The sequence below is a fragment of the Globicephala melas genome, chromosome 10, assembly GCF_963455315.2.
Source record: "Globicephala melas chromosome 10, mGloMel1.2, whole genome shotgun sequence".
NCBI lineage: Eukaryota > Metazoa > Chordata > Mammalia > Artiodactyla > Delphinidae > Globicephala > Globicephala melas.
This window is the reverse complement of record NC_083323.1, coordinates 82,141,398-82,166,232: the sequence shown is the minus strand read 5'-3', so window position 1 is coordinate 82,166,232 and position 24,835 is coordinate 82,141,398. Positions and strand designations below refer to the sequence as shown.

The 24,835-nt window shown below is 39.4% G+C and overlaps 1 protein-coding gene across 4 annotated transcripts in view; it reads right to left on the bottom strand.

Annotated features, from left to right (window-relative positions):
- Positions 1-2,102: 2,102 nt before the first annotated feature.
- The window catches only part of LMNTD1 (lamin tail domain containing 1), a 442,400-nt gene continuing 419,667 nt past the window's right edge, over positions 2,103-24,835 (bottom strand). For 2 of the 4 annotated variants that reach the window (XM_060305879.1, XM_060305880.1), the window contains 3 exons: positions 23,308-23,522; positions 22,527-22,697; positions 11,043-11,302 (listed from right to left, as the gene is read on the bottom strand). In XM_060305879.1, the coding sequence (XP_060161862.1) occupies positions 11,092-11,302; positions 22,527-22,697; positions 23,308-23,522 (597 nt within the window). In that variant the 3' untranslated portion in view covers positions 11,043-11,091. Of the gene's footprint in view, positions 3,160-7,715; positions 7,780-11,042; positions 11,303-12,576; positions 14,460-22,526; positions 22,698-23,307; positions 23,523-24,835 lie in introns of those variants that run through there. The other 2 variants (XM_060305881.2, XM_060305878.1) reach the window with 2 other exon arrangements.

The window sequence follows — 24,835 nt, the reverse complement described above, 5'->3', positions numbered from 1 at the left end:
CAACCGCCCCACAATGGTGTGTTAGTTTCTGCCCTACAACAAAGTGAATCAGCCATACGTATACATATGTCCCCATATCTCCTCCCTCTTGCCTCTCCCTCCCACCCTCCCCATTCCACCCCTCTAGGTGGTCACAAAGCACTGAGCTGATCTCCCTGTGCTATGCGGCTGCTTCCCACTAGCTAGCTATCTTACATTTGGTAGTGTATATATGTCCATGTCACTCTCTCACATTGTCCCAGCTTCCCCTTCCCCTTCCCCGTGTGCTCAAGTCCATTCTCTACATCTGCGTCTTTATTCCTGTGCTGCCCCTAGGTTCTTCAGAACCAAGTGAATATTATTTAACAATGATCATTACTCGGATGTTTTATGAAATAACCCTCACTGCTCCTGTAAGATGATTATAAGCAGAGTGCTGCCACCAAGTTGCAGAGGCAACAATGAAGTAGCGAATTTCTGGGACCATGAGATAAAGCTCACTGCTGTCTAAGGCTGCTGAAGCCTAAATGATCAATCTTATACCTTTCATTCAGAAACTTAGGAAAACAAAATGCTCCAAACCCACATTCTTTCTTTGTAATCCCTGAATAGTCTTGCCTGAGTATTACCACTTAGGTAGTTAATGATTTGTACCAGTAGAGGTAGGTCATTCTTCCCCTTCCTGTACTGTTCTAGAGAGACTGATAGCCCTTGAGCAGGAAGATAGTTGAGGCTTGTGCTAGAACACTCCATGGTGATGTCACTGACAAGAAATCTACCACACTGAGCATTTATTTCTCTTTTTCTTGCAAGAGCAAAAGGTTATACACTTTCTGAGAGCTCGCTTCACAAAAACAAGCAATACTTAAATGCACCATATTTTTGACCACCCAGAGAGGAAGTGTTCTTACAGAAGAGCTCAGAGGGGATATTGTTGTTGATGAAGTGTCAATGAATCAGATATGTAGGTGAAATTCTTCTGAAGCTACACAATCTTCAAATATAAGGAAGACTATTTGAGCTGAAATATGTTTTGGATTAGGAAACCTCTCCTCAGTCGAGGGAAATAATTGGAAACACCTGAGGCTCACATGCCATTTCTTTTATGTGTTTCTATCGCAAATCTTTGAGGGAAGGAGGTTGGGAGGGATGCCTGCACGGGTGAGGTCGCTTATTGGCTTTAGTTCCCAGAGCCCTTTGGGTTATACATTTATACTCCCAACTTGAACACGATAATCACAAATGGAGGCAGCTGGAAGAGATTATGAACCATGAAATGTTAACTTCGATTGTACACTCTCGGATGCTCTTATTGTCTCCTCAAATACCGTGACTACACAGTTTCTATGGTAACTATGAAAAAGAAAAGCCTACACAATTTAGCCAACGTGTGATTCAAAGATCATACATAATGGTTCAGAGTGGCATAAGGTGTTATTCAGAGTTGTCTGAAAAGGTAGAAGTCTACTCGTAAGTGTCCAAAGACTAAAGAAATAATGTGATCAGTGTGGCTTGGTGACTAGAAAATATTTGTGCTTCATCATTATGTAGGGGTTAAACATGAATCCTTTTTATCTCCAACCAAAAAGCATATGACAAATTATTTTCTCAAGAAATATAACTCTTCTCAGATGCTTTAGACTGGCATATGGCTTTTCTTCCATCTTGGAAATACTAATCTGATTTTACTAGAGTTTTGTTTATTTACCATTTTAACTATTTTTAAGTGCATTCACAATACTGTGCACTATTTCCAGAACTTCTTCATCATCCTGAACAGAGATCCTGCACCCCTTAAACAACAACTGCCCACTCTCCTCTTGCTGACGCCTGGTAAAAGCTATTGTACTTTCCACTTCTATGAATTTGCCTATTCTAAGTACCTCAGAAAAATGGAATCCGAATATTTGTCCTTTTGTGTCTGGCTTATTTCACTTAGCATAATATTTTCAAGGTTTACCCATGTTGTAGCACATATTAGCATTTTATTTTTTTACTGGATGAATAACATTCTATTGTGCGTATATACCCTATTTTAAAAATCCATTCATCTGCTGATGGACACTGGGTTGTTTCCACCTTTTGTCTCTTATGAATAATGCTGCTATTGATATTGGTATACGTATATGTTTGAGTTCCTTGGCGCATGACTTTTTAAAAATAAAGTATTTTTAGCCCTTGATATTTGGATATAGTAAAACAAAACTCAATGATCACCACTAATGATCATTTTTTGGGTTATTTTACGTTTATTTTTTTAAACAGAGTATATCGGGGGAAGGTCCTCACTTTGCTTGCTCTATCTCACCTTCCAAGACTGTATATGCCCCATCTTCCTGCATATGTTATATAAATAAGCAGAAATTAAATTAAATGAAGCTGGGCTACCAGGTATAGACAGGATTTGTTCTCAGAAGCTGAAGCAATCACACCTTCTGCGTATAAAGAGGGTCAACATTAAAAATGAGCAAGTTCATTAGTTTTTCAGCTTCTATACTCTTGATGGGTATAGAATAAGATCTCCAAAGACTAAGAAGTGAGAATTGTAAAAAAAAAAAAAAAAAAAGTAGCTCTATCAGATTATTTAATTAAAACACTCTTGGCATTTCCTATCTGTGGGATTTTGTACCTAGTATCACGAGGTGGAAGAGATTATTTTGGCATTTGAGTTGCATGTAGGCAGGTTTAAAAACCCCCAACTAGTTACTCCATAGAAACTTCATCTATTACTTCCAGCCATTAAGAAGCCGGATTAACGCATGCTTTTGGGAGACAGATTCCAAGTGTAGAGAATCAGACCACAAGACTCAGAATTCCTGAAACACGTGCTTTTGGAAAATGCATCTGCAGAAATGGCAGAAGTTGTCGACCTAACAGCTGGGCAGGGTATAAAAGACTGAAATTAGTGACTGGGAAACTTCATGTGCGTAAAATGAAAACAGTGATGGTTTTGCTTTTGACCAATGTTTTTCTTCATAACAGCCTAGAAAGCAAATGTTTTAACTTGTCCACGAACTCTCTCTCCTGCTTTAAGAAATGGTTACAGGAAAGTCCTGAGGAATTATCTTTTCTAAGAGAAACCGTGTTCTCGCTTGCTGCTGGTTTCCTCTCCTGGGTGGAAGGCAGGCTGCGTCACGTCAGGCATCCTTGTGTTGTTCTCTAGACTTGGATATTATTGTCCTGAACAAAAGATAAAATAGCAATGCATGATGAAATATAATACAAACTGGAAGTATGTTGAAATTGTCATAGCAATATAAAGTAGAGATGATGAGTCTTTCCTTCTCATTAATCTTAAATTAAGACCAGGAAATAGCAGATCTAGATCATACTCATGGATGGGGGATAACAGGAGGGAGGAAATTATTCGGTGATGCCTCACCTTTTGCCAGGGTGAAAGGATTATTCATTTTGGTCTCCTTCTAACTCAACTCTGTAACTTGTGTGCTTGTTCAGGTTACAGTTCTTAGGCTGATGTGTGATGTGCAGGGTTTTTTGACTCCTAAGCAGCGTAGCTATTTCAGACTAACTGGTCATGGATACTATTCACTTCTGGTCTTAAATACGAAGATCAAAATGATTCTGAGACAACCAGCTTAATGGCTTGTTTCTAAATGTTCACACCCTTCATTTCCTTCTTGGTGGTACTTAAGTAGTACCTAATTATCTTTGCCATTAAATATCTAAGAGGTGCCCCAGATTTAAAATATACCAGGTAACATGCACACAAATGTAATAAAGAAGAGAAGGTTTTGTTTCTCTGTTTGCAGTTGCTTGAGTCTTCTCTAGAGACTTAGCAGGAGACTCCTCAGCCTGAGATGTTTATGTTCTACCCTCCTCTGTGGAAATGGAGCTGGACACATCTGCATGGGCACGTAGTTTCCTTTAAACTGTGGAATACCTCTGACCCAGCATGGTGAAAAGTCTAGATTGCAGGTCTTTTTATTCCTCCTGTACGGCCTAGCCATGGCACAGTAAGGTGAGGCTGGGAAGACAGAGAACAGGGTAGCTGACAGACTTTGAAGGAAAGAAGTTATAGGAAACAAATATTCATGAAATTTCGACTGACTGAAGAATTTTGGAAATAGACCACTTTGAGGGCAGAGAGGAGAGAGATATTAGTACATATATGGAAGGAAAATATAACAAAATACAGATAGAAAACACTGACATCAGAAAATTTAATCATTAGACTTTCAAAACTCCTTTAGCAAGGTTTCATATTAAAAGTATTAAATATTAGTCCTCCTTTCTATGCTGCTAAATACTGACTCTTAAAACTCACTATTTATGAGTTAAATACTCACTCATAAAAACTGTCCCCAGGAGGAGAAATTGTTATGGAAGGTTCTTGTCAGGGTCCTAAGGAAGTTTCCGTGAAGGGCTAGAAGGACTCCCCGTGTTTGAGTTGTCCGGTTTGGTCCATTCAGAACAATAAGTATTGTGTGAACACCTGTCAGTTCATGGAAGGACGCTATCACTGGTACTTTATTAGGAGTCCTAATACAACACATGAGATACGAGAGTATCTCATAAATGTAAGAACTTTTGCCAATTGTGAACGCAATATCCCATGCTTGCAATTTTGGTGCTGTCTTCCCAGGTCCTAATCAACTGCATACTCTTGAGGACAGTGCTGGTGATATGTAACAAGTCCCACTTCTGCCCCTGATCCTTCTTCCCTCTTTATTCTCTATCCTAGATTGTCATGTCTCCTAGCAATCTGAGAGTTCATGTGGCAGGTGGGACATGATGTGGCCTTGCTAGAGTTCTCTTCTCTAACCTGTGGAAAGTTCTGTTTCTGCAGCATTCTGTGGCATTACCCATCTGCACTGCCCATTATTCAGACAGCAGAACTCTTACACATTCATCGCAAAGAACTAAGCAAAGAGAGCTTTTGAGAGCTGTGACTCCAAGTGCAATGGCATGGAGTTATTCAATTGTAGCCTAGACGTGTGATTAGCAGTTAAAGAATCTAGAGATTGAACTTTAATTTTCTGTGTTTGTACCAATAATTGACACTCTTAACTTAGCAATTTTGGAAATAGGACTTGAATCTTTTTTAGTGTGTGGAGAAGTCTTAAGATTCTCACGGTAGCCAACTCCTTTTTTGTAGCTCAAGACAATCTTTATTTATTTATTTATTTATTTATTTTTGGTTGCACTGGGTCTTCATTGCTGCAAGCGGGCTTTCTCCAATTGCAGCGAGCGGGGGCTACTCTTCATTGTGCGAGCTTCTTATTGCGGTGCCTTGTCTTGTTGTGGAGCACGGGCTCTAGGCGCGTGGGCTTCAGTAGTTGTAGCATGTGGGCTCAGTAGTTGCGGCACGTGGGCTCTAGAGTGCAGGCTCAGTAGTTGTGGTGCACAGGCTTAGCTGCTCTGCGGCATGTGGGATCTTCCCGGACCAGGGCTCGAACCCATGCCCCCTGCATTGGCAGGAGGATTTTTAACCACTGCACCACCAGGGAAGTCCCAATCAAGACAATCTTAATGCTTGATTAGCAGAGTGATGTGGAAGAGCGTTGGCATTAGGCTAAGATTCTAGTCTTCACTTTGCCAGTTCCTATCTAAGTGACTTTAGGAAAGTCACTGAATCTCACTGAGCTGAAGTTTCTTCAGCCATAAAAGGGAGATAATATCAGCCCTACCTACCTCATAGGTTCAAACAAGATAATGTGAAAACCGTGAAATCCTGTACAAATGTGTAACAATACGAGTCACCAAGGAATGGTCCTGAATATCATTGAGAACTGAATAATGACTTTGTCTCTGAACAGTTTTCCATGAATAGATATACCAGACTCAGGAGCTGACTGTAATTCAGAAATTATTCACTGACAAATGAAGTAAAACTTTGCTCCTAGTAAAGACCTCAGAAATATTCTGAGAGCACACTGATGGTCCATCCTAAAGATGTCACCAGATGGGGAGGGAGGCTCTGAGAAGACAAAAGTAAGGCATCCAAGGAACCTAGAACTTTTCAAAACAGAGTGGGTAAAAAAAAAAAAAAAATCAGAACTACCAAAGAATCTCCCACAGAGAGGTTCAGTGAACAAATCTGTGACCATGGTAGTTAAGCAGAATAATGACTGAGGAAGACCAACAGAGGCTAAAACCTTTTGCCAAAATTATGTTATTCAATATCCCATGAGAGGATTTTTTTCCAACCAAAACCAACAACAACAAAAAATCCTTGTTTTTGTATATAATAAAACTCAACTGCACATTCAGTATTCAGTATAATTCCCTTCTGGCTACAGAAGTGAAGGGTAATTGAATTGTAGAAGGGCTGGTTGCTAATGTCTATGGCAGATTTCAGATCCCATCCTTTGCATTTCAACGACATGCCGCTTAGGGCTATGCCAACTGGAAGAAATGGATCTCGGTATAGAGAAAACTCTAAGACTTCTGGGAGCAGAGATTATATCAGTGGAGGCCAAGGCTGGATTCTTCAGCTTTTTGCAATTAAAAAATCTTTAGTTTAATTTTGACCCTGTGGTTGATTACTAGGTGAATTTTGGTAACTTGTCTCTACAGACTTCTGTTTCTTTCGCTCTAAAATGAAGTGGCTGTAATAAACCCCTTTACAGTCCCAACGTTCTACGAGAAGTGTCCGAGAAGAAAGGTTCTCGGAAGAATAGGAAGAGGTAGCCATCACATGTTTAAGAGTTTGGAAGCTCAAGGATAATGAGGCTATAGAAATGGAGAGAGTGGGCTGGTAAAAAAGTAGGTAACCTTCAGAAAAATAGATGTTGATTAGGAAAAACCTAGGAAGAGACAAGCTGAAAGAAACTGAACAGCTGAGCAATCAGAGAAAACTGGAAAGGTTGGTACACAGATGTGGGTAGCTAGTGGGACCATGCAAGGCCAGCAGGCTGTGTAGAGAAGTAAAGTCACTTCTGCCAGAAGAGTTTAGAATACTAAGAAGTTGGTGATCGGGTGGCTGTAACTTTATTCTTAAATCAAGGAGTGAATCTAAAGCTTAGTCAGAAAAAAAAAGAGCAAGAAGACGTATAAGTAGATTAGTCATGGACTAGGGCAACAAAGGATGTCAACTAGAGAAGAACACTGACCAAAGGGATTCCTTGACCAAAAAACACCTTATCATCAGCACTTTGGGGAAGGGTTAAACACAACCACTTACAAAACAGAAAGCCATTGAAATCTTCCTCAGTTACTTAGATGTTGATATCAGCACGAAAAAGATGAGGCAATGCAAGAAGTGACTGATTAAATGATGCAAAGTCATTTATCAACTGAGTAGCTGAGGCCAGAGTTCTTAATCTTCCCTTTCATCACCATTTAAAAGCCACACAACTAGAGAGCTTCTGCAGTCTCTTTAACCAGAATAACTTCTGTTATGCTATTAATAATCTGTTGCTCATAGGAATTAAAATGTACTGGTATAGTTGTAAAACTGATTTTTTAGTATTTGAAGTGACTCTGGATTTCAGTCACTCTTACTTGTCCATCAGCAAGGATAGGATGAGGACAGAGGGCAAAAAGTAAAGATGTGATATTTCTTTGTTTCCCATTCTTAAAAAGTTTATCATACAACAGAGACGACAAAAACTGATGGTTCCAAAAGCAACATAAATATTTAACAGAAAACTAATCACTACAGGATATATGAGAACAATCCATGTTCTGAGGGCTCTTAAAGATGTATCTACAAATTATTTTAGTCATTAGTTTTCTGCAAAGAAGGCAAATTTGCAATATCTTTATATACTTACCTTTAAAAGTTGAATTGTCTGCTTATTGCTTTTGTAACTCAGACGTCCTGTTTTTCCTTGATCTCTGCAAACCCAAAAAGGAGGGTGGGGGGCGGTTAGGGGGATGGGCAGGATCCAGTCCTATATGCCAAGCATTGATTTTTCGCATTGAAACAAACCATGAGATAAACTAACAACAAAAGGATTATCTTTCATTTGAAGAAGAAATCTAAGGTTTAAGGACAATATATAATGGTAACTTGAACTAAAGGGTTTAAATACCACTTGAAAAGTATCATTTGATTATTAAGTCCAAGTTTTCAATGAGTCATTTTAAAAGGACACATAAATTTCAAGATATAATTAATTAAAACTTTGAGAGAAGAAATATCTGGAAGATATATTTTTTAAAACTGAAGTTGCAGAATAATTTTACCAGCCTGTAAAATTCCTCAAATGCTTTCTACAATTCCAGCAGCCGCAATGATGAAGTAGCTAGTGAAGGGAGGTACAGGAATAAGGCTTCATCCGGAGGGATATACAAGGAGATGTGTGGACAGAAGCAGACACCGCCTAGCCGGCCAATTTAGGCGGCTCTACTCTGGTGATGAATGAGGTGACTGATTCATCACCAGGGTAGAGTGGTGGCTTCCCTCACTTCCATATATTTAGGCAGGGATTGAAAGTCACTTTGTTGAAATATAATTCCTACCTTAAAAAAAAAAAGTGTATCACACTGAAATAGTGCTGGATGGATGACCCCAAGTACAAATTACTTCCAACCCAGCGATGAGATGTTATTTTATTCTTGTAAAATATGAAAGGAAAGAAAAATAATATTCTAGGTACAGACAACAATGAGCTCCTCTGGAAAAAACCACTACAGGAAAGCTCTTCAACTATACCCAACGCTTTCTTCTTCTCTGTGAGCTCAAAAGAAGAACTATCAAGTGAAATTGCTAGTATTTGATTACAAAGAAACAATATCCAGAAGCTGGATGTGAAAATGTGATTGGCAAGGAAGAGTAACAAAAATGCAGGGTGTTTCTAGTTAACACAGTGTTTCCCTCAGCCACTAACAGGGTTCTAAATCCAATGAATCAGGATGCTGTTTGGCACATCACAGGGTAAACTTTCTGAATAGTGAGTTATGGACCTGGAATATGGTTAAACAGGCTTCTAAGATATTTTCCTTACAAAGGCAGTGGTTTAGACAGAACAATCTGGTCATCACTTCTCATCTTCTGGAGCAATTTGTTGGCCTGAAACAGATTAAATATTTTATGTGTGTCCTTCCAGACTGACTAGCCTGAGGATGAAGGTTTTGAATTGCACCCTGAAAGTGAGTTCTTCAGCAAAGTACTGTATTTTAGAGCTAAAAACACTTATAGAAAATTCCCATCTATAATTTCTTTAAGTTTAATGATGGGATTATCACTGGTAGTGGTGCTTGTTTTCATTTCAGAGTGTGATGGTAATTTCTTGGGGTTATTTGAGCCCCAAATATTTAACACTTAGTAACTTTAATCTGAATACTTTGACTTTCTAAAATAGTATTTTGTTTACTTGTGTGAAGAAATGGATCATTAATGACATATTTCCATAAATGAGATTATAATCTTTCATAACTTTAAAATACTTTTGTTTTGTAATGTTGAAATGTTTTGAAATAAAAGACCTAGTCATGAAGTTACACAATCATTCTGTCATTAAGACTAATATCTTGTCAATGCAACAGGATAGAAAGCCCAGAGATAAACCCACACACATATGGTCACCTTATCTTTGATAAAGGAGGCAAGAATATACAGTGGAGAAAACACAGCCTCTTCAATAAGTGGTGCTGGGAAAACTGGACAGGTACATATAAAAGTATGAAATTAGAACACTCCCTAACACCATACACAAAAATGAACTCATAATGGATTAAAGACCTAAATGTAAGGCCAGACACTATCAAACTCAGAGGAAAATATAGGCAGGACACTCTGTGACATAAATCACAGCAAGATCCTTTTTGACCCACCTCCTAGAGAAATGGAAATAAAAACAAAAATAAACAAATGGGACCTAATGAAACTTCAAAGCTTTTGCACAGCAAAGGAAACCATAAACAATACCAAAAGCCAACCATCAGAATGGGAGAAAATATTTGCAAATGAAGCAACTGACAAAGGATTAATCTCCAAGATTTACCAGCAGCTCATGCAGCTCAATAACAAAAAAAACCCCAATCCAAAAATGGGCAGAAGACCTAAATAGACATTTCTCCAAAGAAGATATACAGATTGCCAACAAACACATGAAAGAATGCTCAACATCACTAATCATTAGAGAAATGCAAATCAAAACTACAATGAGATATCATCTCACACCAGTCAGAATGGCCATCATCAAAAAATCTAGAAACAATAAATGCTGGAGAGGGTGTGGAGAAAAGGGAACCCTCCTGCACTGTTGGTGGGAATGTAAATTGATACAGCCACTATGGAGAACAGTATGGAGGTTCCTTAAAAAACTAAAAATAGAACTACCATATGACCCAGCAATCCCACTATTGGGCATATACCCTGAGAAAACCATAATTCAAAATAAGTCATGTACCAAAATGTTCATTGCAGCTCTATTTACAATAGCCAGGACATGGAAGCAACCTAAGTGTCCATCATCGGATGAATGGATAAAGAAGATGTGGCACATATATACAATGGAATATTACTCAGCCATGAAAAGAAATGAAATTGAGATATTTGTAGTGAGGTGGATGGACCTAGAGTCTGTCATATAGAGTGAAGTAAGTCAGAAAGAGAAAAACAAATACCATATGCTAACAGATATATATAGAATCTAAGAAAAAAAAATGGTCATGAAGAACCTAGGGGTAAGACAGGAATAAAGACACAGACCTACTAGAGAATGGACTTGAGGATATGGGGAGGGGGAAGGGTAAGCTGTGACAAAGTGAGAGAGTGGCATGGACACATATACACTACCAAACGTAAAACCGATAGCTAGTGGGAAGCAGCCTCATAGCACAGGGAGATCAGCTTGGTGGTTTGTGACCACCTAGAGGGTTGGGATAGGGAGGGTGGGAGGGAGGGAGATGCAAGAGGTAAGAGATATGGGAACATATGTATATGTATAACTGATTCACTTTGTTATAAAGCAGAAACTAACACACCATTGTAAAGCAATTATACTCCAATAAAGATGTTAAAAAAAACAAAAAAGTTAAGGTTATAACAAAATATATTAAAAAAAAGACTAATATCTTGGAATTCTTTATAGGTTCATTAAAGAAACCTTTATTTCAGCTCTGAGAAGAGACATATAAATGGTGCTCACTTGTCTATTTTTTTAAAAAAGAAACTCCTACAGAAGTATTGTGATATTGCAATCAGAATTTTCTGAAATCAAGCAACAGAAGAGAAAAATCATTACTTTTAAATACATGATTTAGGGGCTTCCCTGGTGGCGCAGTGGTTGAGAGTCCGCCTGCCGATGCAGGGGACATGGGTTCGTACCCCGGTCCGGGAAGATCCCACATGCGGCGGAGCGGCTGTGCCCATGAGCCATGGCCGCTGAGCCTGCGCGTCCGGAAACTGTTGCTTCGCAACGGGAGAGGCCACAACAGTGAGAGGCCCACGTACCGCAAAAAAAAAAAAAAAAAAAAAAATACATGATTTAATATGATTTTCCTTTATAAAAGAGTTCCTACTTTTTTGATGTTATTATTTGATAATAAAAAATGAACTGAAACCCTTGGCATTTTGTAGTGTTCTTACAAGTAATTATATTCTATTCAGTGTGATTGTAAGAGGTCCAAGTAATTGGCCTTCTATATTCCAGAGGATAGGTATTTTGTTTTAAAATTTCTATATATCAATTCATACAATTTCTAGTTATGCTGTTGACTAATACTGCCATATGTATATATATATACAATTTATATATATATATATATATATATATACACACACACACACACATATACACACATATATTAACTGAAAATCTGGCCAGTCATAGAAGTGACATTCGACGTTCCAAATTCTTAATCTGGTAAATGTAAACAATGCAATACAGGTCTAAACACGAGTAAACAGAACAGATACTAATATGAAGGATACGTAAAGAACATTTATTTCAAACTTGTATTTGTTTTGCTTTGTTACCATCATGGATTGGAAGTATATTCTTTTTTTATTTTTATTTTATTTATTTATTTATTTTTTGCTGTTTTGGGTCTTCATTGCTGCGTGAGGGCTTTTCCCTAGTTGCGGTGAGCGGGGTTACTCTTCGTTGTGGTGCGCGGGCTTCTCATTGCGGTGGCTTCTCTTGTTATAGAGCACAGGCTCTAGGTGCGCGGGCTTCAGCAGTTGTGGTGTGTGGGCTCAGAAGCCGTGGCTCACTGTCTCCAGAGCGCAGGCTCAGTAGTTGTGTCGCACGGGCTTAGTTGCTCCGCGGCATGTGGGATCTTCCTGGACCAGGGCTCGAACCCGTGTCCCCTGCATTGGCAGGAGTATTCTCAACCACCCTGCCACCAGCGAAGCTCTGGAAGTATATTCTTATGGGAAAATAAATACTTTGATCCCAGAACAGATAGACTGGATCTATTGAAATGCAATGAGTCAGGCCCACAGTTTAACTAAAGTAAAATTCCATAAATGTGATCTTACTATAGAGCTTACACTGATGAGATTTTTTTTTTTTTTTTTTCCTGCGGTACGCGGGCCTCTCACTGTTGTGGCCTCTCCCGTGCGGAGCACAGGCTCTGGACGTGCAGGCTCAGCGGCCATGGCTCACGGGCCCAACCGCTCTGCGGCCTGTGGCATCGGCAGGCCGACTCTCAACCACTGCGCCACCAGGGAAGCCCCCTGAAGAGATTTTAACTGTTCCATTCCTGTCTGCTGTTATCTATGATCAAGTTTCCTTTGTTTTCTAACAGATTGACTTTTAAAGTGTGGCTTTGCAACCCTCAGAAACTAAGGAACATTATTGTTATTATTACTATAATAACATTTTTATGGAAGACAGTAGCAGCTGTCGAGTCCACAATTAAAATGAATGCCACTGCAGTGTGTAACATGGATGACAGATGATAGGCAAGCGTATTAGACAGTGTGCAAATACAGTGCCTTAAACAGGGCACACCCCCACACTGTTAGCTTAAAGCAATGTCTGTAGGATAATCTCTGCTGGCTAGTTTCTGCCATTTGATTCGAGTTACAGAAGGAATCTGACAAAGTTGTCCACAGTCTGTCAGCTATTTTCAGCAAGAAGAAAGCGCATGCTTGGACTGGGAACAATGGCGGCAGAACAATGCAAACACATCTGCTTTGTTAAACGGTCCATAGCCTTTCCAAGAGCGACTCTGTTATGCTGTGGTCAGTGCCTTGCCTCTGTGCTCTAATACAGCGGTCCCCAACCTTTTTGGCACCAGGGAACAGTTTCGTGGAAGACAATTTTTCCACGGATGGCGAGGGGTGGGGTGAGGGGATGGTGTCAGGATGATTCAAGCACATTACATTTATTGTGCACTTTACTTCTAGTCTTATTACACTGTAATATATAGTGAAATAATTATACAACTCATATCATGCAGAATCAGTGGGAGCCCTGAGCTTGTTTTCCTGCAACTAGATGGTCCCATCTGGGGGGGGATGAGAGACAGTGACACCCAAGTGTGTTACTTATGTTCAGTCTACTCCGTGATGTCGCTTTGGTCACCGTCACTGCAGAAAACCCTGCTTCACAAAGATAGGATGTTGGAAATGGAAGCAGGTTCCTCATGCTTTTGTGGCAATCTCAGGATATTCCGGCTTGACTTTAATCCAGAATGTATGGGGATTTGAAGTTGTCTCACACATACCTTTAAGGCCACCGTCATCTGCGATCTCAAGCAGTTGATCCTCTTCTAGCACGGACAAAGTCGATTATTCACAAATGGGTCGCGGATCCATTCCTTCCCAATTCAGGGGTCTTCTGTGGTTAAGAAGTAACGCTCAAACTCTTCTGAAAGCTGAGACAGGTGATCATGCCCCAGCTGGGAGAAAGAAGCCCCCGGCTCAGTCTCCTTCAAAATCTCTGCTAATGTTTGAAACATGTCAAAAATCCCAATGTTCACTCGTCGCCCCCATAATTCCAGTTTGGCTTTGAATGCAGCCACTTTATCTGCCGACTTGAACACAGTTGTCGTTCTCCCCTGAAGTGACATTGCGTTCGTTGAGCAGGTTGAATATGTCACACAAGTAAGCAAGTTTTGCGACCCATTCTGTGTCACTGAAATGTGCTGCCAGTGGTGATGGTTTTTCTAAAAGTAATCTCTGGAGCGGCTCTCGTAACTCAGAAACTGTGGCCAGTGATCTATCTTTAGAAACCATCTCACTTCTGTGTATCAGACAAGACGTGTGTGCTCTGCACCCATCTCCTCACAGAGCTGCGTGAACAGACGTGGGTTAAGGGCATGTACTTTAATGTGGTTGATAATTTTAATTACATCCTGCAGAACACTGTTAAGTTCAGGTGACATTTTTCAGGTAGCCAGCATTTCTCTATGGATGACACAGTGCATAGACTCACATTCAGAAGCGACCTCTTTGACCTGAGTAGTGAAACCAGAAAGCCATCCAGTCACGGCAGCACCTCCGTCTGCATATACTGACACAAAGTGACCAATTCAGTTTTCCTGTTATGTAATCATTCAACGACTGTGGTGTTGGTTGGCAACAAAAGTGCACATAACATATCCTCATGCACATCCTCCTGAAAAATATATCACACAAAAACAAGCATTGTTGCCTTGTCAACATCAGTAGACTCGTCAACCTGGATTGAGTACCACAGTGACTCATTAATCCTCTCTAACAATTGTGCCTCAATATCCTCTATTCCATCAATTTGTCTACTTATAGTGCTAGCCGAGAGAGGAACACGTGCCACCTTTTGAACTGCAGCCTCTCCTAAAATTTCACGACAAATGTCCTTAGCAACAGGCAGGATCAACTCTTCACCAATACTAAGGGCTTCCCAGCTTTAGCAATGCGGTTAGCCACTAAGAATGATCCTCTCAGTGCAGACACATTTGAGGAAGTTGTGGCCTTCAATAATTGCTTCTGTTCGTGTTCATGTTTTTTTCTCTTGAGAAACTCCAAAGGCTTGTCTTTTAATGCAGGGTGCTTGGTCTCTATGTGGCGAAGCGTTTCATGGCTTCGTTGGATAGTGGGTCACCACATATTTTACAAAATGGGCTTGGAGAATGTGAAACACCTGTTGCAATGAACCCGTATTTAAATAGGACTCTTGGTACTTTCTTTTAAATACAGCTTTCATTTTGTTGGCAGTCTTAGAGTCTTCTGCTGTCTCATGATTGGGTCTTTCCCCCTTTTCAAAGAAGCTCTCCAGCGACATTTGTGTTTTACTCATTTTGGCTAGGGTTAGCTTGTGGGCTTACCAAAACTGTGACTGAGAGAAGTGCACCGTGCGGGAAAGAGGTGCGGACAGAAGTGGTAAATAAAATAATGGGTGGGCCAGGCAAGGACTAAAATAAGTGGATTCTACTTAAAACCTGCCACCAGATGCAGCTGTACAATTGAAGTACATCAATTCCCTTACCACTATAAATCCTGCCACCAGATGCGGCTTAATTGTCACTTGCCACTCACGGACAGGGTTCTGATATGAGTCTGCAAGCAGTTGATTTATTGTGGTCTCTGTGCAGTCAGACCTCTCTGCTAATGATAATCTGTATTTGCAGCCGCTCCCCAGCGCTAGCATCACTGCCTCAGCTCCACCTCAAGTCATCAGGCATTAGATTCTCTTAAGGAGCGTGCAACCTAGATCCCTCGCATGTGCAGTTCACAGTAGGGTTCTTCCCCCTTGAGAACCTAATGCCGCAGCTGATCTGACAGGAGGCGGAGCTCAGGCAGTAGTGCGAGCGATGGGGAGCGGCTGTAAATACAGATGAAGCTTCGCTTGCTCGCCTGCCGCTCAACCTCCTGCTGTGCGGCCCAGTTCCTAACAGGCCACAGACCAGTACCAGTCCGTGGCCCAGGGGTTGAGGACTCCTGCTCTAATATCTCCAAGTGCATACTACATTCTATCAAAAGTGTCTTTCTTGTTTTTTATTTTTCTAAATTTTTATTGTGGAAGATTCCATACATACAGAAAATATGAAGGGATAATACAACCACATCTGTATACCTGTCACCCAGATTCACTAATTAATATTTTGGCACATTTGCATTATCTATCTATGCTTATACCACACCAGACCGTTAGGAATCAAGTAAAGATTTCTGTATGGATCTATGAACAACGAATATAGCCTCAATGAAATTAACACACCTAAGGAAAAAACAGTGATTTGTCCATATCTAACATTCATTATATATTTATATTTACCTGATTGTCTTAAAAATGTCCTTTCTAGCTGAGATTTTTGTTTTCTTTTTGATCAGTAGTCTGTTAAGTGAAACTAAATGGTAATGATCCCATGTGGGCCATCTCGTTTAGACTTGACAGTGGCTGACACAAGATGGTTTCTCTCTATCTTAGTCTGGAGATGTGCCAATACAGGGCATTTAGGATGGCTTTTCTATCCTCAACACATGGCTTCATCCCTGACTTGAAAGATGGCAGCTCCACCCTGTAATCATGGCACAGAGGTGACACAGAGGAGCACACTGTCCAAGGGCATGATCCAGATGCTGTGTACACAATTTCTGTTCACATTCTATCATACAGAATGTAGACGCATGGTTCCGCCTAGATACAGAGACTGAGAAAAACAGGCTTTATTCTTGGTGGCCATGAGTTTAGGTTTCCCTGGACCTATGGGTCTTGTGTCTAAAGGAACAATGGTTTAGGGGCAGTAATTAGCCATCTCTGCCATGAGATGTTCCTGGAAATGACTGCGCTCTGATGAACTATAATAAGACGAATACATTGCAATATATTGATATGCTTAGACGTATTTCAGGTGAGACTATTTTTCTCCTACACTAAATAAGCCTCATATTATTCACATTTATTTTGAGCTCATCAGTCTATTTTTTAAGGTTTTCTTTCTCCCTCCTTGTCAGGGTATAAGTTGTCAGTGCTCATTACTGTAACTATGCTTTCTTCCCTTTCTAATTTTCCTTTTCTTTGTCATCAAGTTTCTAAAAATAAACTTTTATAAGTATAACATACATGCAGGAAAGTTCACAAGTCATAACTGCACAGCACGGTGAAAACAGTGATTCATGTAAACACCACTCAGATCAAGAAATGGAATATTGTTAGTATTCTAGAAGCAGTTTTGTGTAATCTTCAAGTACTATTCCTTTCTTTCTTCCAGAGATAACACTATTCTGACCTTTAACACCATGGCATAGTTTTGTATGTTTTTGAATTTTATATAAACGGAATTGTATAATATATGTTCCTTTCGGTATGGCATCTTTTGTTCAATATTATGATTCAATGGTGTTATTGCATGTAACAGTAGTTAGTTTTCATTGCTTATGGGATTGTATTAATATATCATAATTTATCCATGTTATTGTTGATGAACAATTGGATTGCTTCTACATTTTGGCTAATACAAATAGAGTTGCTATAATTATTGTATTTGTCATTTGGTCCACATGTGTATGTATTTGTTAGGCATATATAATTCCTGGGAATAAAACTGATGAATTATGGGATATTTGTAAATTCATTTTTCTTGCCTTATTGCACTCGGACTTCTGGTACAATGCTGAACAGAAGAAATCATAAAGAGAATTCTTGCCTTGAGCTGAATCTCAAGGGGAAAACTTCAATTACTTCACCATTTAGTATGATAGTTTGCATTAGGATTTTTGTAGATATAAAGGAAATTCTTTATAATCCTAATTTTCTAAGGTTCTCTCCTCACGGGTGGGTATTGAATTTTATCAAATGATTTTTCTATATCTATTGAGATGGTTGTAATTTTCTTCTTTATTCTGTTAACTAATTAATTTTCAAAGCTTGAACCAACTTTGCATTCTTGAAATAAATCCACTTTGTTTGTGATATATTATCCCCAAATAACCCATGTATCAAAGAAGGTCACATTGAAAATTAGAATATATTTTGAACTGAATGATGATGAAAGTATGAAATATATGTCAGAAACACAACATTCGTATACTATTCTTTCAGTGTTTATCCCAGATTCCAGCATGCATACTTGATTTACTAAAGTCTAATATAAATTGTTACTTTTATAACTTATTGGACAAATCATGAGATTTAGAGTACTTTAACTCCATTTACTCCCCTCCCAATTTTTGTGCTATTGCTGTTGTTATTATAGGTTAATTGTGTCCCTCCTAAATATATGTTGAAGTCCTAACCCCTTGAGGTTGTGAATTGGAAACTGGGTCTTTGTAGACGTAATGAAGTTAAGATGATGTCATACTAGATTAGAGTGTGCCTTAATCCAATGACTCGTGACGTCCTTAAAAGAAGAAGGAAGTATGGACACAGATACACAGATCATGTGAAGATGGAGGCAGAGGTTAGAGTGATGTATCTACAAGACAAGAAATACCAAGGAATGCCAGCAACCAACAGAAGGTAAGAAGAGGCAAGGAAGGATAATCCCCTAAAACCTTCAGAGACAGAGTGTTTGGCCCTGGTGACAACTTGATTTGACTTCTAGTCTCCAGAACTGTGAGAGAATAGATTTGTTGTTTTAAGCCACCGAGTTTATGGTACTTTGTTACTGTAGCCCTGTGAAACTAATACAGTTGTCATGTATTTAAATTCTCTCTATATTTTAAACCCTATGAGGCAATATTAGTATTGTTTTGTGTAGTGAATATTCATTTATGTTGATCCATGTTTTGACTCTGCATTTTTTTTCACTTCTTCCAACATCTCTGTGCATCCTTCTAAGATCATTTTCTTTCTAGTTGAAGTATTTCCTTAATGTGGGTTTGCTGTTGATGAATTCTCTCAGCTTTTGTTTGCCTGAGAATGTCTTTATTTCACCTCATTTTTTGAACTTGATTTTTGCTTGGTATAGAACTCCAGGATAGTTCTTTTTAGTACATTAGCACACTGAAGATTTCATTCCATTGTCTTCTGACTTCCATTATTTGGTTTTCTGAAGTTTTATTATAATATATAGGTGTAGTTTCCTTTGGATTTGTGCTGCTTAGAATTTATTTTTCTTGTTTCTGTGGCTTGATGCCTTTCATCAATTTTTGAGATTTTTGTCATTATTTCTTTAAATATTACTTCTGCCCCAGTCTTGCTCTCCTGTCCTTTTGGGACTCAAATTATAACTCTACAAGACCAACTTGTCCCCAGTCTCTTTTTCTAACCTGCTTTGTTCTTCTTTTTCTTCTTCTTACTTTTCTATTCTTTCCTTCCTTCCTTCTTTCCTCCTTGATTTTGGAATATTTTCCACTCCACTTCATTTTCAACACTGCTTCCAAAATTCTCTTTAAAATGCAGATATAACTCTATAAGATGCCTGTTTAAAAACCTTCAGTGTCTCCTATTCTGTCTGTCCTTCATCAAACATGTATTAAACTATTGTGTCATGCGCTGTATTTAGTGCCATTTATGTAAATTAAAAATACATCAATTATACTATACATGTTTTATGAATTAATATATATGTAATTAAAGTGTGATAATGAGGACCAGAATGACTTATTCCTATTTCATATCAGAACTCAAAAGAAGATCAAAGGGGATTTCAAATTTATGGGATTTTTGGTAATGTGAAGCAATATGACAAAATGTTAGCATGCATTAATCTTGAAGGATAAGTACATGGGTGCTTTTAACGTTATCCTCTATACTTTCTGTATTTTAACATGTTTAAAAAACAAAATGTGCTTGGTATAAAGTAAGCATGAGATGTGTAGATGTTTCTTTAAAATTATCTTAATTGTTAGTCTCTAAGCTCTTCTATAATACATTTGAGAGGCACAGTTAAAAACAAGGCAGCTATTCCCAGTAGAAGAGTCACGTGCAACTGAGATTCTTTCTTCTGTAACTCAGCAAACTAGCTTATTTATCACTGTAGAGGGGAAAAAGCAGGATTGAAGAAATTTTGAGTAAAATTGGTGAATTTTTGTTTTATCTCTTTTTTTCTCTGTCAATTATTGAGGAGTGTGCTACTGATAGCAAATAGCCCAATGGTAGGCAAATTAAAAAGAGACTGGCTAATTAGCAAACAAGGTAACTTTCGCTTGAAGAATCATGTTACATATTTTTTCAAGGAAATGAACTATTGATTCAGGGACTGCTGTTACCCAATCAATGATCAACAAGTCATTCATAACATCTGTCTCTTTGTGGCCATCTTTCTCAATTGAAATAAAAGAAAAACTCTTAAAATTCTGATGTATATCTGTTAATATTGAAAATTTAATGAACAGAAAATTTAAAAAGTATGTAATGATGAACAGAGACCCTGAAGGTATCAAAGCAACTCTCTTTTAAAATTATCATTACAGGGCTTCCCTGGTGGCGCAGTGGTTGAGAGTCCACCTGCCGATGCAGGGGACACGGGTTCATGCCCCAGTCCGGGAGGATCCCACATGCCGCGGAGCGGCTGGGCCCGTGAGCCATGGCCGCTGAGCCTGCGCGTCCGGAGCCTGTGCTCCGCAACGGGAGAGGCCACAACAGTGCGAAGCCCATGTACCGCAAAAATAAATAAATAAAATTATAATTACATAATATACAAATACACGACTTCCCTGGTGGTGCAGTAGTTAAGAATCCGCCTGCCAATGCAGGGGACATGGGTTCAAGCCCTGGTCCAGGAAGATCCCACTTGCTGTGGAGCAACTAACCCCATGTGCCACAGCTACTGAGCCTGTGCTCTAGAGCCTGTGAGCCACAACTACTGAAGCCCCTGTGCCTAGAGCCCGTTCTCCACAACAGGAGAAGCCACCACAATGAGAAAACTCGCACACCACAACGAAGAGTAGCCCCTGCTCGCCGCAACTAGAGAAAGCCCACATGCAGCAATGAAGACCCAACGCAGCCAAAAATAAATAAATAAATTTATAAAAAAATATACAAATACAGTGAAATTTATGTTGAATAGAAAAAATTACTGAATAATCAAGGTGAGTTGCCACCACTATAAAAAGGTGCAACAAGAAAATTTGAAGTCAAATTTCTTTGGAAAACAAGTTGTTCAAAATAAGTAAAACAGTGAAGGCTATCATTAATTGGCAAAAAACATGAACGTACTTCTTGGAAATCTCAAATCTAACTCATAAAGTACTAAATATGTGTGTCTATAAAATATATATATGTATATTAAATGTATATGTGTATATAAAACATTGCTGAAAGAGCTCTTTAAATATCAGACACAAGTCTCTTACTTTACAGATGAAGAAACTCAGGCACAAAGATATAGGATACTTAATTTTATGCAATGGAATACATTCAGGAATTTACAGAATTTCCATCATTCCACTTCTAAAAGGTATTATTTTGGAGGGTGCTATTTCCCAACATGTGCTCGCATACTAACATGGTGGTTCTTATACTGTGTGTACAGAATCCTGTGATTCCAGAGAGGTGTCTCAAAGGTCACAGGGAAGGAGGAAAGAAGAAGATGGATGTAGTGGGTAGTGGGAATCACTCTTCATCTTGGACGGGTCTCCTTTTATCCGTTTCATATACTGGGATTCTGCAAAGATTTCATTTAAAAAAGCATCCCTGGCCTCCCTGGTGGCGTAGTGGTTGAGAGTCCGCCTGCCGATGCAGGGGACACGGGTTCGTGCCCCGGTCCGGGAGGATCCCACATGCCGCGGAGCGGCTGGGCCCATGAGCCATGGCTGCTGAGCCTGCGCGTCCGGAGCCTGTTCTCTGCAACGGGAGAGGCCACAACAGCGAGAGGCCCGCGTACCACACACACACAAAAAAACAAAATAAATAAAATAAAAAAGCATCCCTCTGCTAAGTATAGGTTTGTAAATCATTATAACCTCACCAGGATACAGCTGCTCCATGAAAGTCTTTCTCCACAGCTTAGAATCTGCACTGTGTCTAATCAGTTCTTCTTAATCATTTGGCGGCATCTGGTAAACCTCATGGACTTTCTTGCCAGAAAACATCATATAGGCATACATTTTTTCCTCCAAGTTTAGCCATATTCATGGACTTCCTGAAGTCCATTAACAGATCCTGGGCTAATAACACCAACTCTAAATGCTTTATTTAGAGGATTTAAATAAGAAATTTCTGGGTGAAAAAGAATAAGAATTTGGTAATAATATTAGAGTGTGTTTGGAAAAGATGGATATTTTTAGCACAGCTTAACTTATAGGACCAATTTATCCTGCCGAATGAAAAACAAAATATACTTTTGACCAAACTTCAAGAAGCCTATGTACTCTTTTTTTTTTTTGCGGTATGCAGGCCTCTCACTGTTGTGGCCTCTCCCGTTGCAGAGCACAGGCTCCGGACGCACAGGTCCAGCGGCCATGGCTCATGGGCCCAGCCGCTCCGTGGCATGTGGGATCTTCCCGGACCGGGGCACGAACCCGTGTCCCCTGCATCGGCAGGCGGACTCTTAACCACTGCGCCACCAGGGAAGCCCAAGCCTATGTACTCTTGCTGGCCACGCTGTTCTTTGGATTCGTTGATGCACTCAGATAACTGTGCTAGAGCAAATACGTGAATGGCTCACGGTACTTGCTTCCGAGGCCATCTGTTCTTGAGGATATGAATACTTTTTAATACTTAGAGACTTTTACAACTTAACCACCTTTTCACCAGTTCTACACACACACACACACTCACCACTTACTCTCCACTGGAATAAGTATCCCTTTGACTTACCTGGCTAGATCAGGCTTGGCTGACTGAGACCTGGGCTGTCTGTCTAAGCTGCGTTCAGTCATGTAGGTGTTGTGAGGATCAATCAGTGAACAGTAAGGATGTGCAGAGACATGAGGACTGTGGCACCAGGGGCTGCGATTGGGGAAAAGGGTTGGTGGGATTTCTTTTTCTCTGTAAAAGAAAAATTAAGCCCAAATTGAACCCCAAAGGCACTTCATACAGTGGCATTAATAATGAAAGCTCAATTAGAGTGAAAGCATGTTCCAAGACCAGAGAATATGGCTTTTCCAGACTTTGTGGGCAGCCCCATTATCACATCAGAAGCATTTGCCTACAAATGAATAACATAAATTCTGTTCTTTCAGCCACAGCCAGCTCTTGATCCAAGATGAAAATTCTAGATGATGCAAATCTTCCTCCACCTAAGCACTGCCAAAGGTGTGGTGATAACTTCATCTCTGCACTGCTCCACAGCCTTACCTCTAACAGCAGTGCTGTTATGGAATGAAATGACCAGAGGGGTCTTGATATCACCCAGTGGAAATTGACAGCCTTTATCATCCCATGAGTTTACCCTACTAGCTCTGTGTTTTTATGTTTTAAAACATAAAAGCTATTACGGTTTTTATGGTCTTATTCAAAATAGGAGTGTTTTGGTCTTTATTGATTTACCTATTCATCATATATCTACTTGTCAGCCAGTCACTCCCACCGGTTCAGCCCTTATTAATTGAGGGAAGGACTTAATTTAAAAAAAAAAAAGAAAACAAGCAACTTTTACCTTGTAAGAGAAGCTTGAACTCGTTCCACCTGATATTTTGAGATATCTTGCTTAGATTGGTCTTGTTTTTCTTTAGTTGTAGTTGTAGCTGCTGGCCAATGAAACATGTGCCTTCGAGATGTTGGACTTACTACTGAGCATCTGTCACATTCAATGTCAGTCTCTAATTTCTCCCATGCTTGCTTCCAGTGGATAGGAGTGTACCAGGCAACAGCCTAACAAAAATGATTTATTAACATGAAATACTATTGAAGTTATAGGTTTTCTTTTTTAAATGACATAGGCTTATTGCAATAAAATTTCAAAGTCAAACTGTAATGTCATTTACGTCCTGTGTAAGGATTAGTGAAACACACGATGAGGCTGTAGTAAGACATCCTGGCCTTAGTTTCCAGTTGTGAAAATTACAAGCTGTATAACCTCAGGCAGATTAGTCACCTACTGTCTTGGACTGTGTAAAATGGGGAGGGTGGTGGTGAGGGTGTTATATGAGGGTGTGGTGAGATTCAGTTAAGCTACTGAATTTTGTAACTGTAAAGAACTATGCAAACAGTAGTTGTAATATTAATAAGTTAAATTTTTAATAGTTAAGACTCTATCTATCTATCTAGTCTTATTTGAGATGGGGAAATGGGCATTAGAACTAAAGACATGGAGAGGAAACCACATTCTCCAGGCTAGAATCCTAGGTGGGCAGGTTTTTTTCTTTTGGTTTCCTGAATATGTGGCATATATGTGCACATATATGTGCAAAAATTATTCAGAAAAATCATGTGTAGGGACTAATAATTATGTTTTTGTTCAACATGAGAAAAGTTAGGCACCGAAGTGTGCCCTATCATTCTACTTGTTCTCATGATCTGTTTTTAGTTTATAAAATTAGAGGTTTGGGTTGATGCTGTAACCATTGCCAAACCCTTTGTTTGCCAGCTAAACAGACATAAAAGCAACACAAGGCAAGTGCAGCTAGGCTAGGCCCACAGCAGAGAAAGAGAAAGATGAAATCTTTCTTAAAAGGTTTAATTTCATGGCTCGCAGCAGGAAAATCCCACGTTTGGTTCAGTTCATCAGTTAGGGATTCTCCTTTTTTGCAGCTCAAACATAGATATTTGCGTGGCAAATATGTTTATGATCTTTTGAGTGCAATCTCTCTCAGTTAGATTGTAAGCCTTTCCTAGCCAAGGGCAATATTTTATTTCTTCCTGTACTATAGGGGGCTTAAAAACGTCTGATGATAATGACAGTGATAATGTGATAAAATGATGTTTTAATTTCACCTCTGGAATGTGGACCATAGGAACCCTGTAGGCTCTTTTGTCTGGTTTTATTTTACTGTTGCCATTTTGCCTATCATGTGACCTTGAGCCAGCCATTTAACTTTCCAAGCCTCATTTTCTTCCTTTGTAAAATGCTTAACTAATCTGAGAATCAAAGGAGATAACGTACATATAAATAGCCCTTTGAGTTCCTGTGGCACAGGAGCGGTCTGTTCCATGTCTGAATCTCTAATAGAAAACAGTGTATTGGG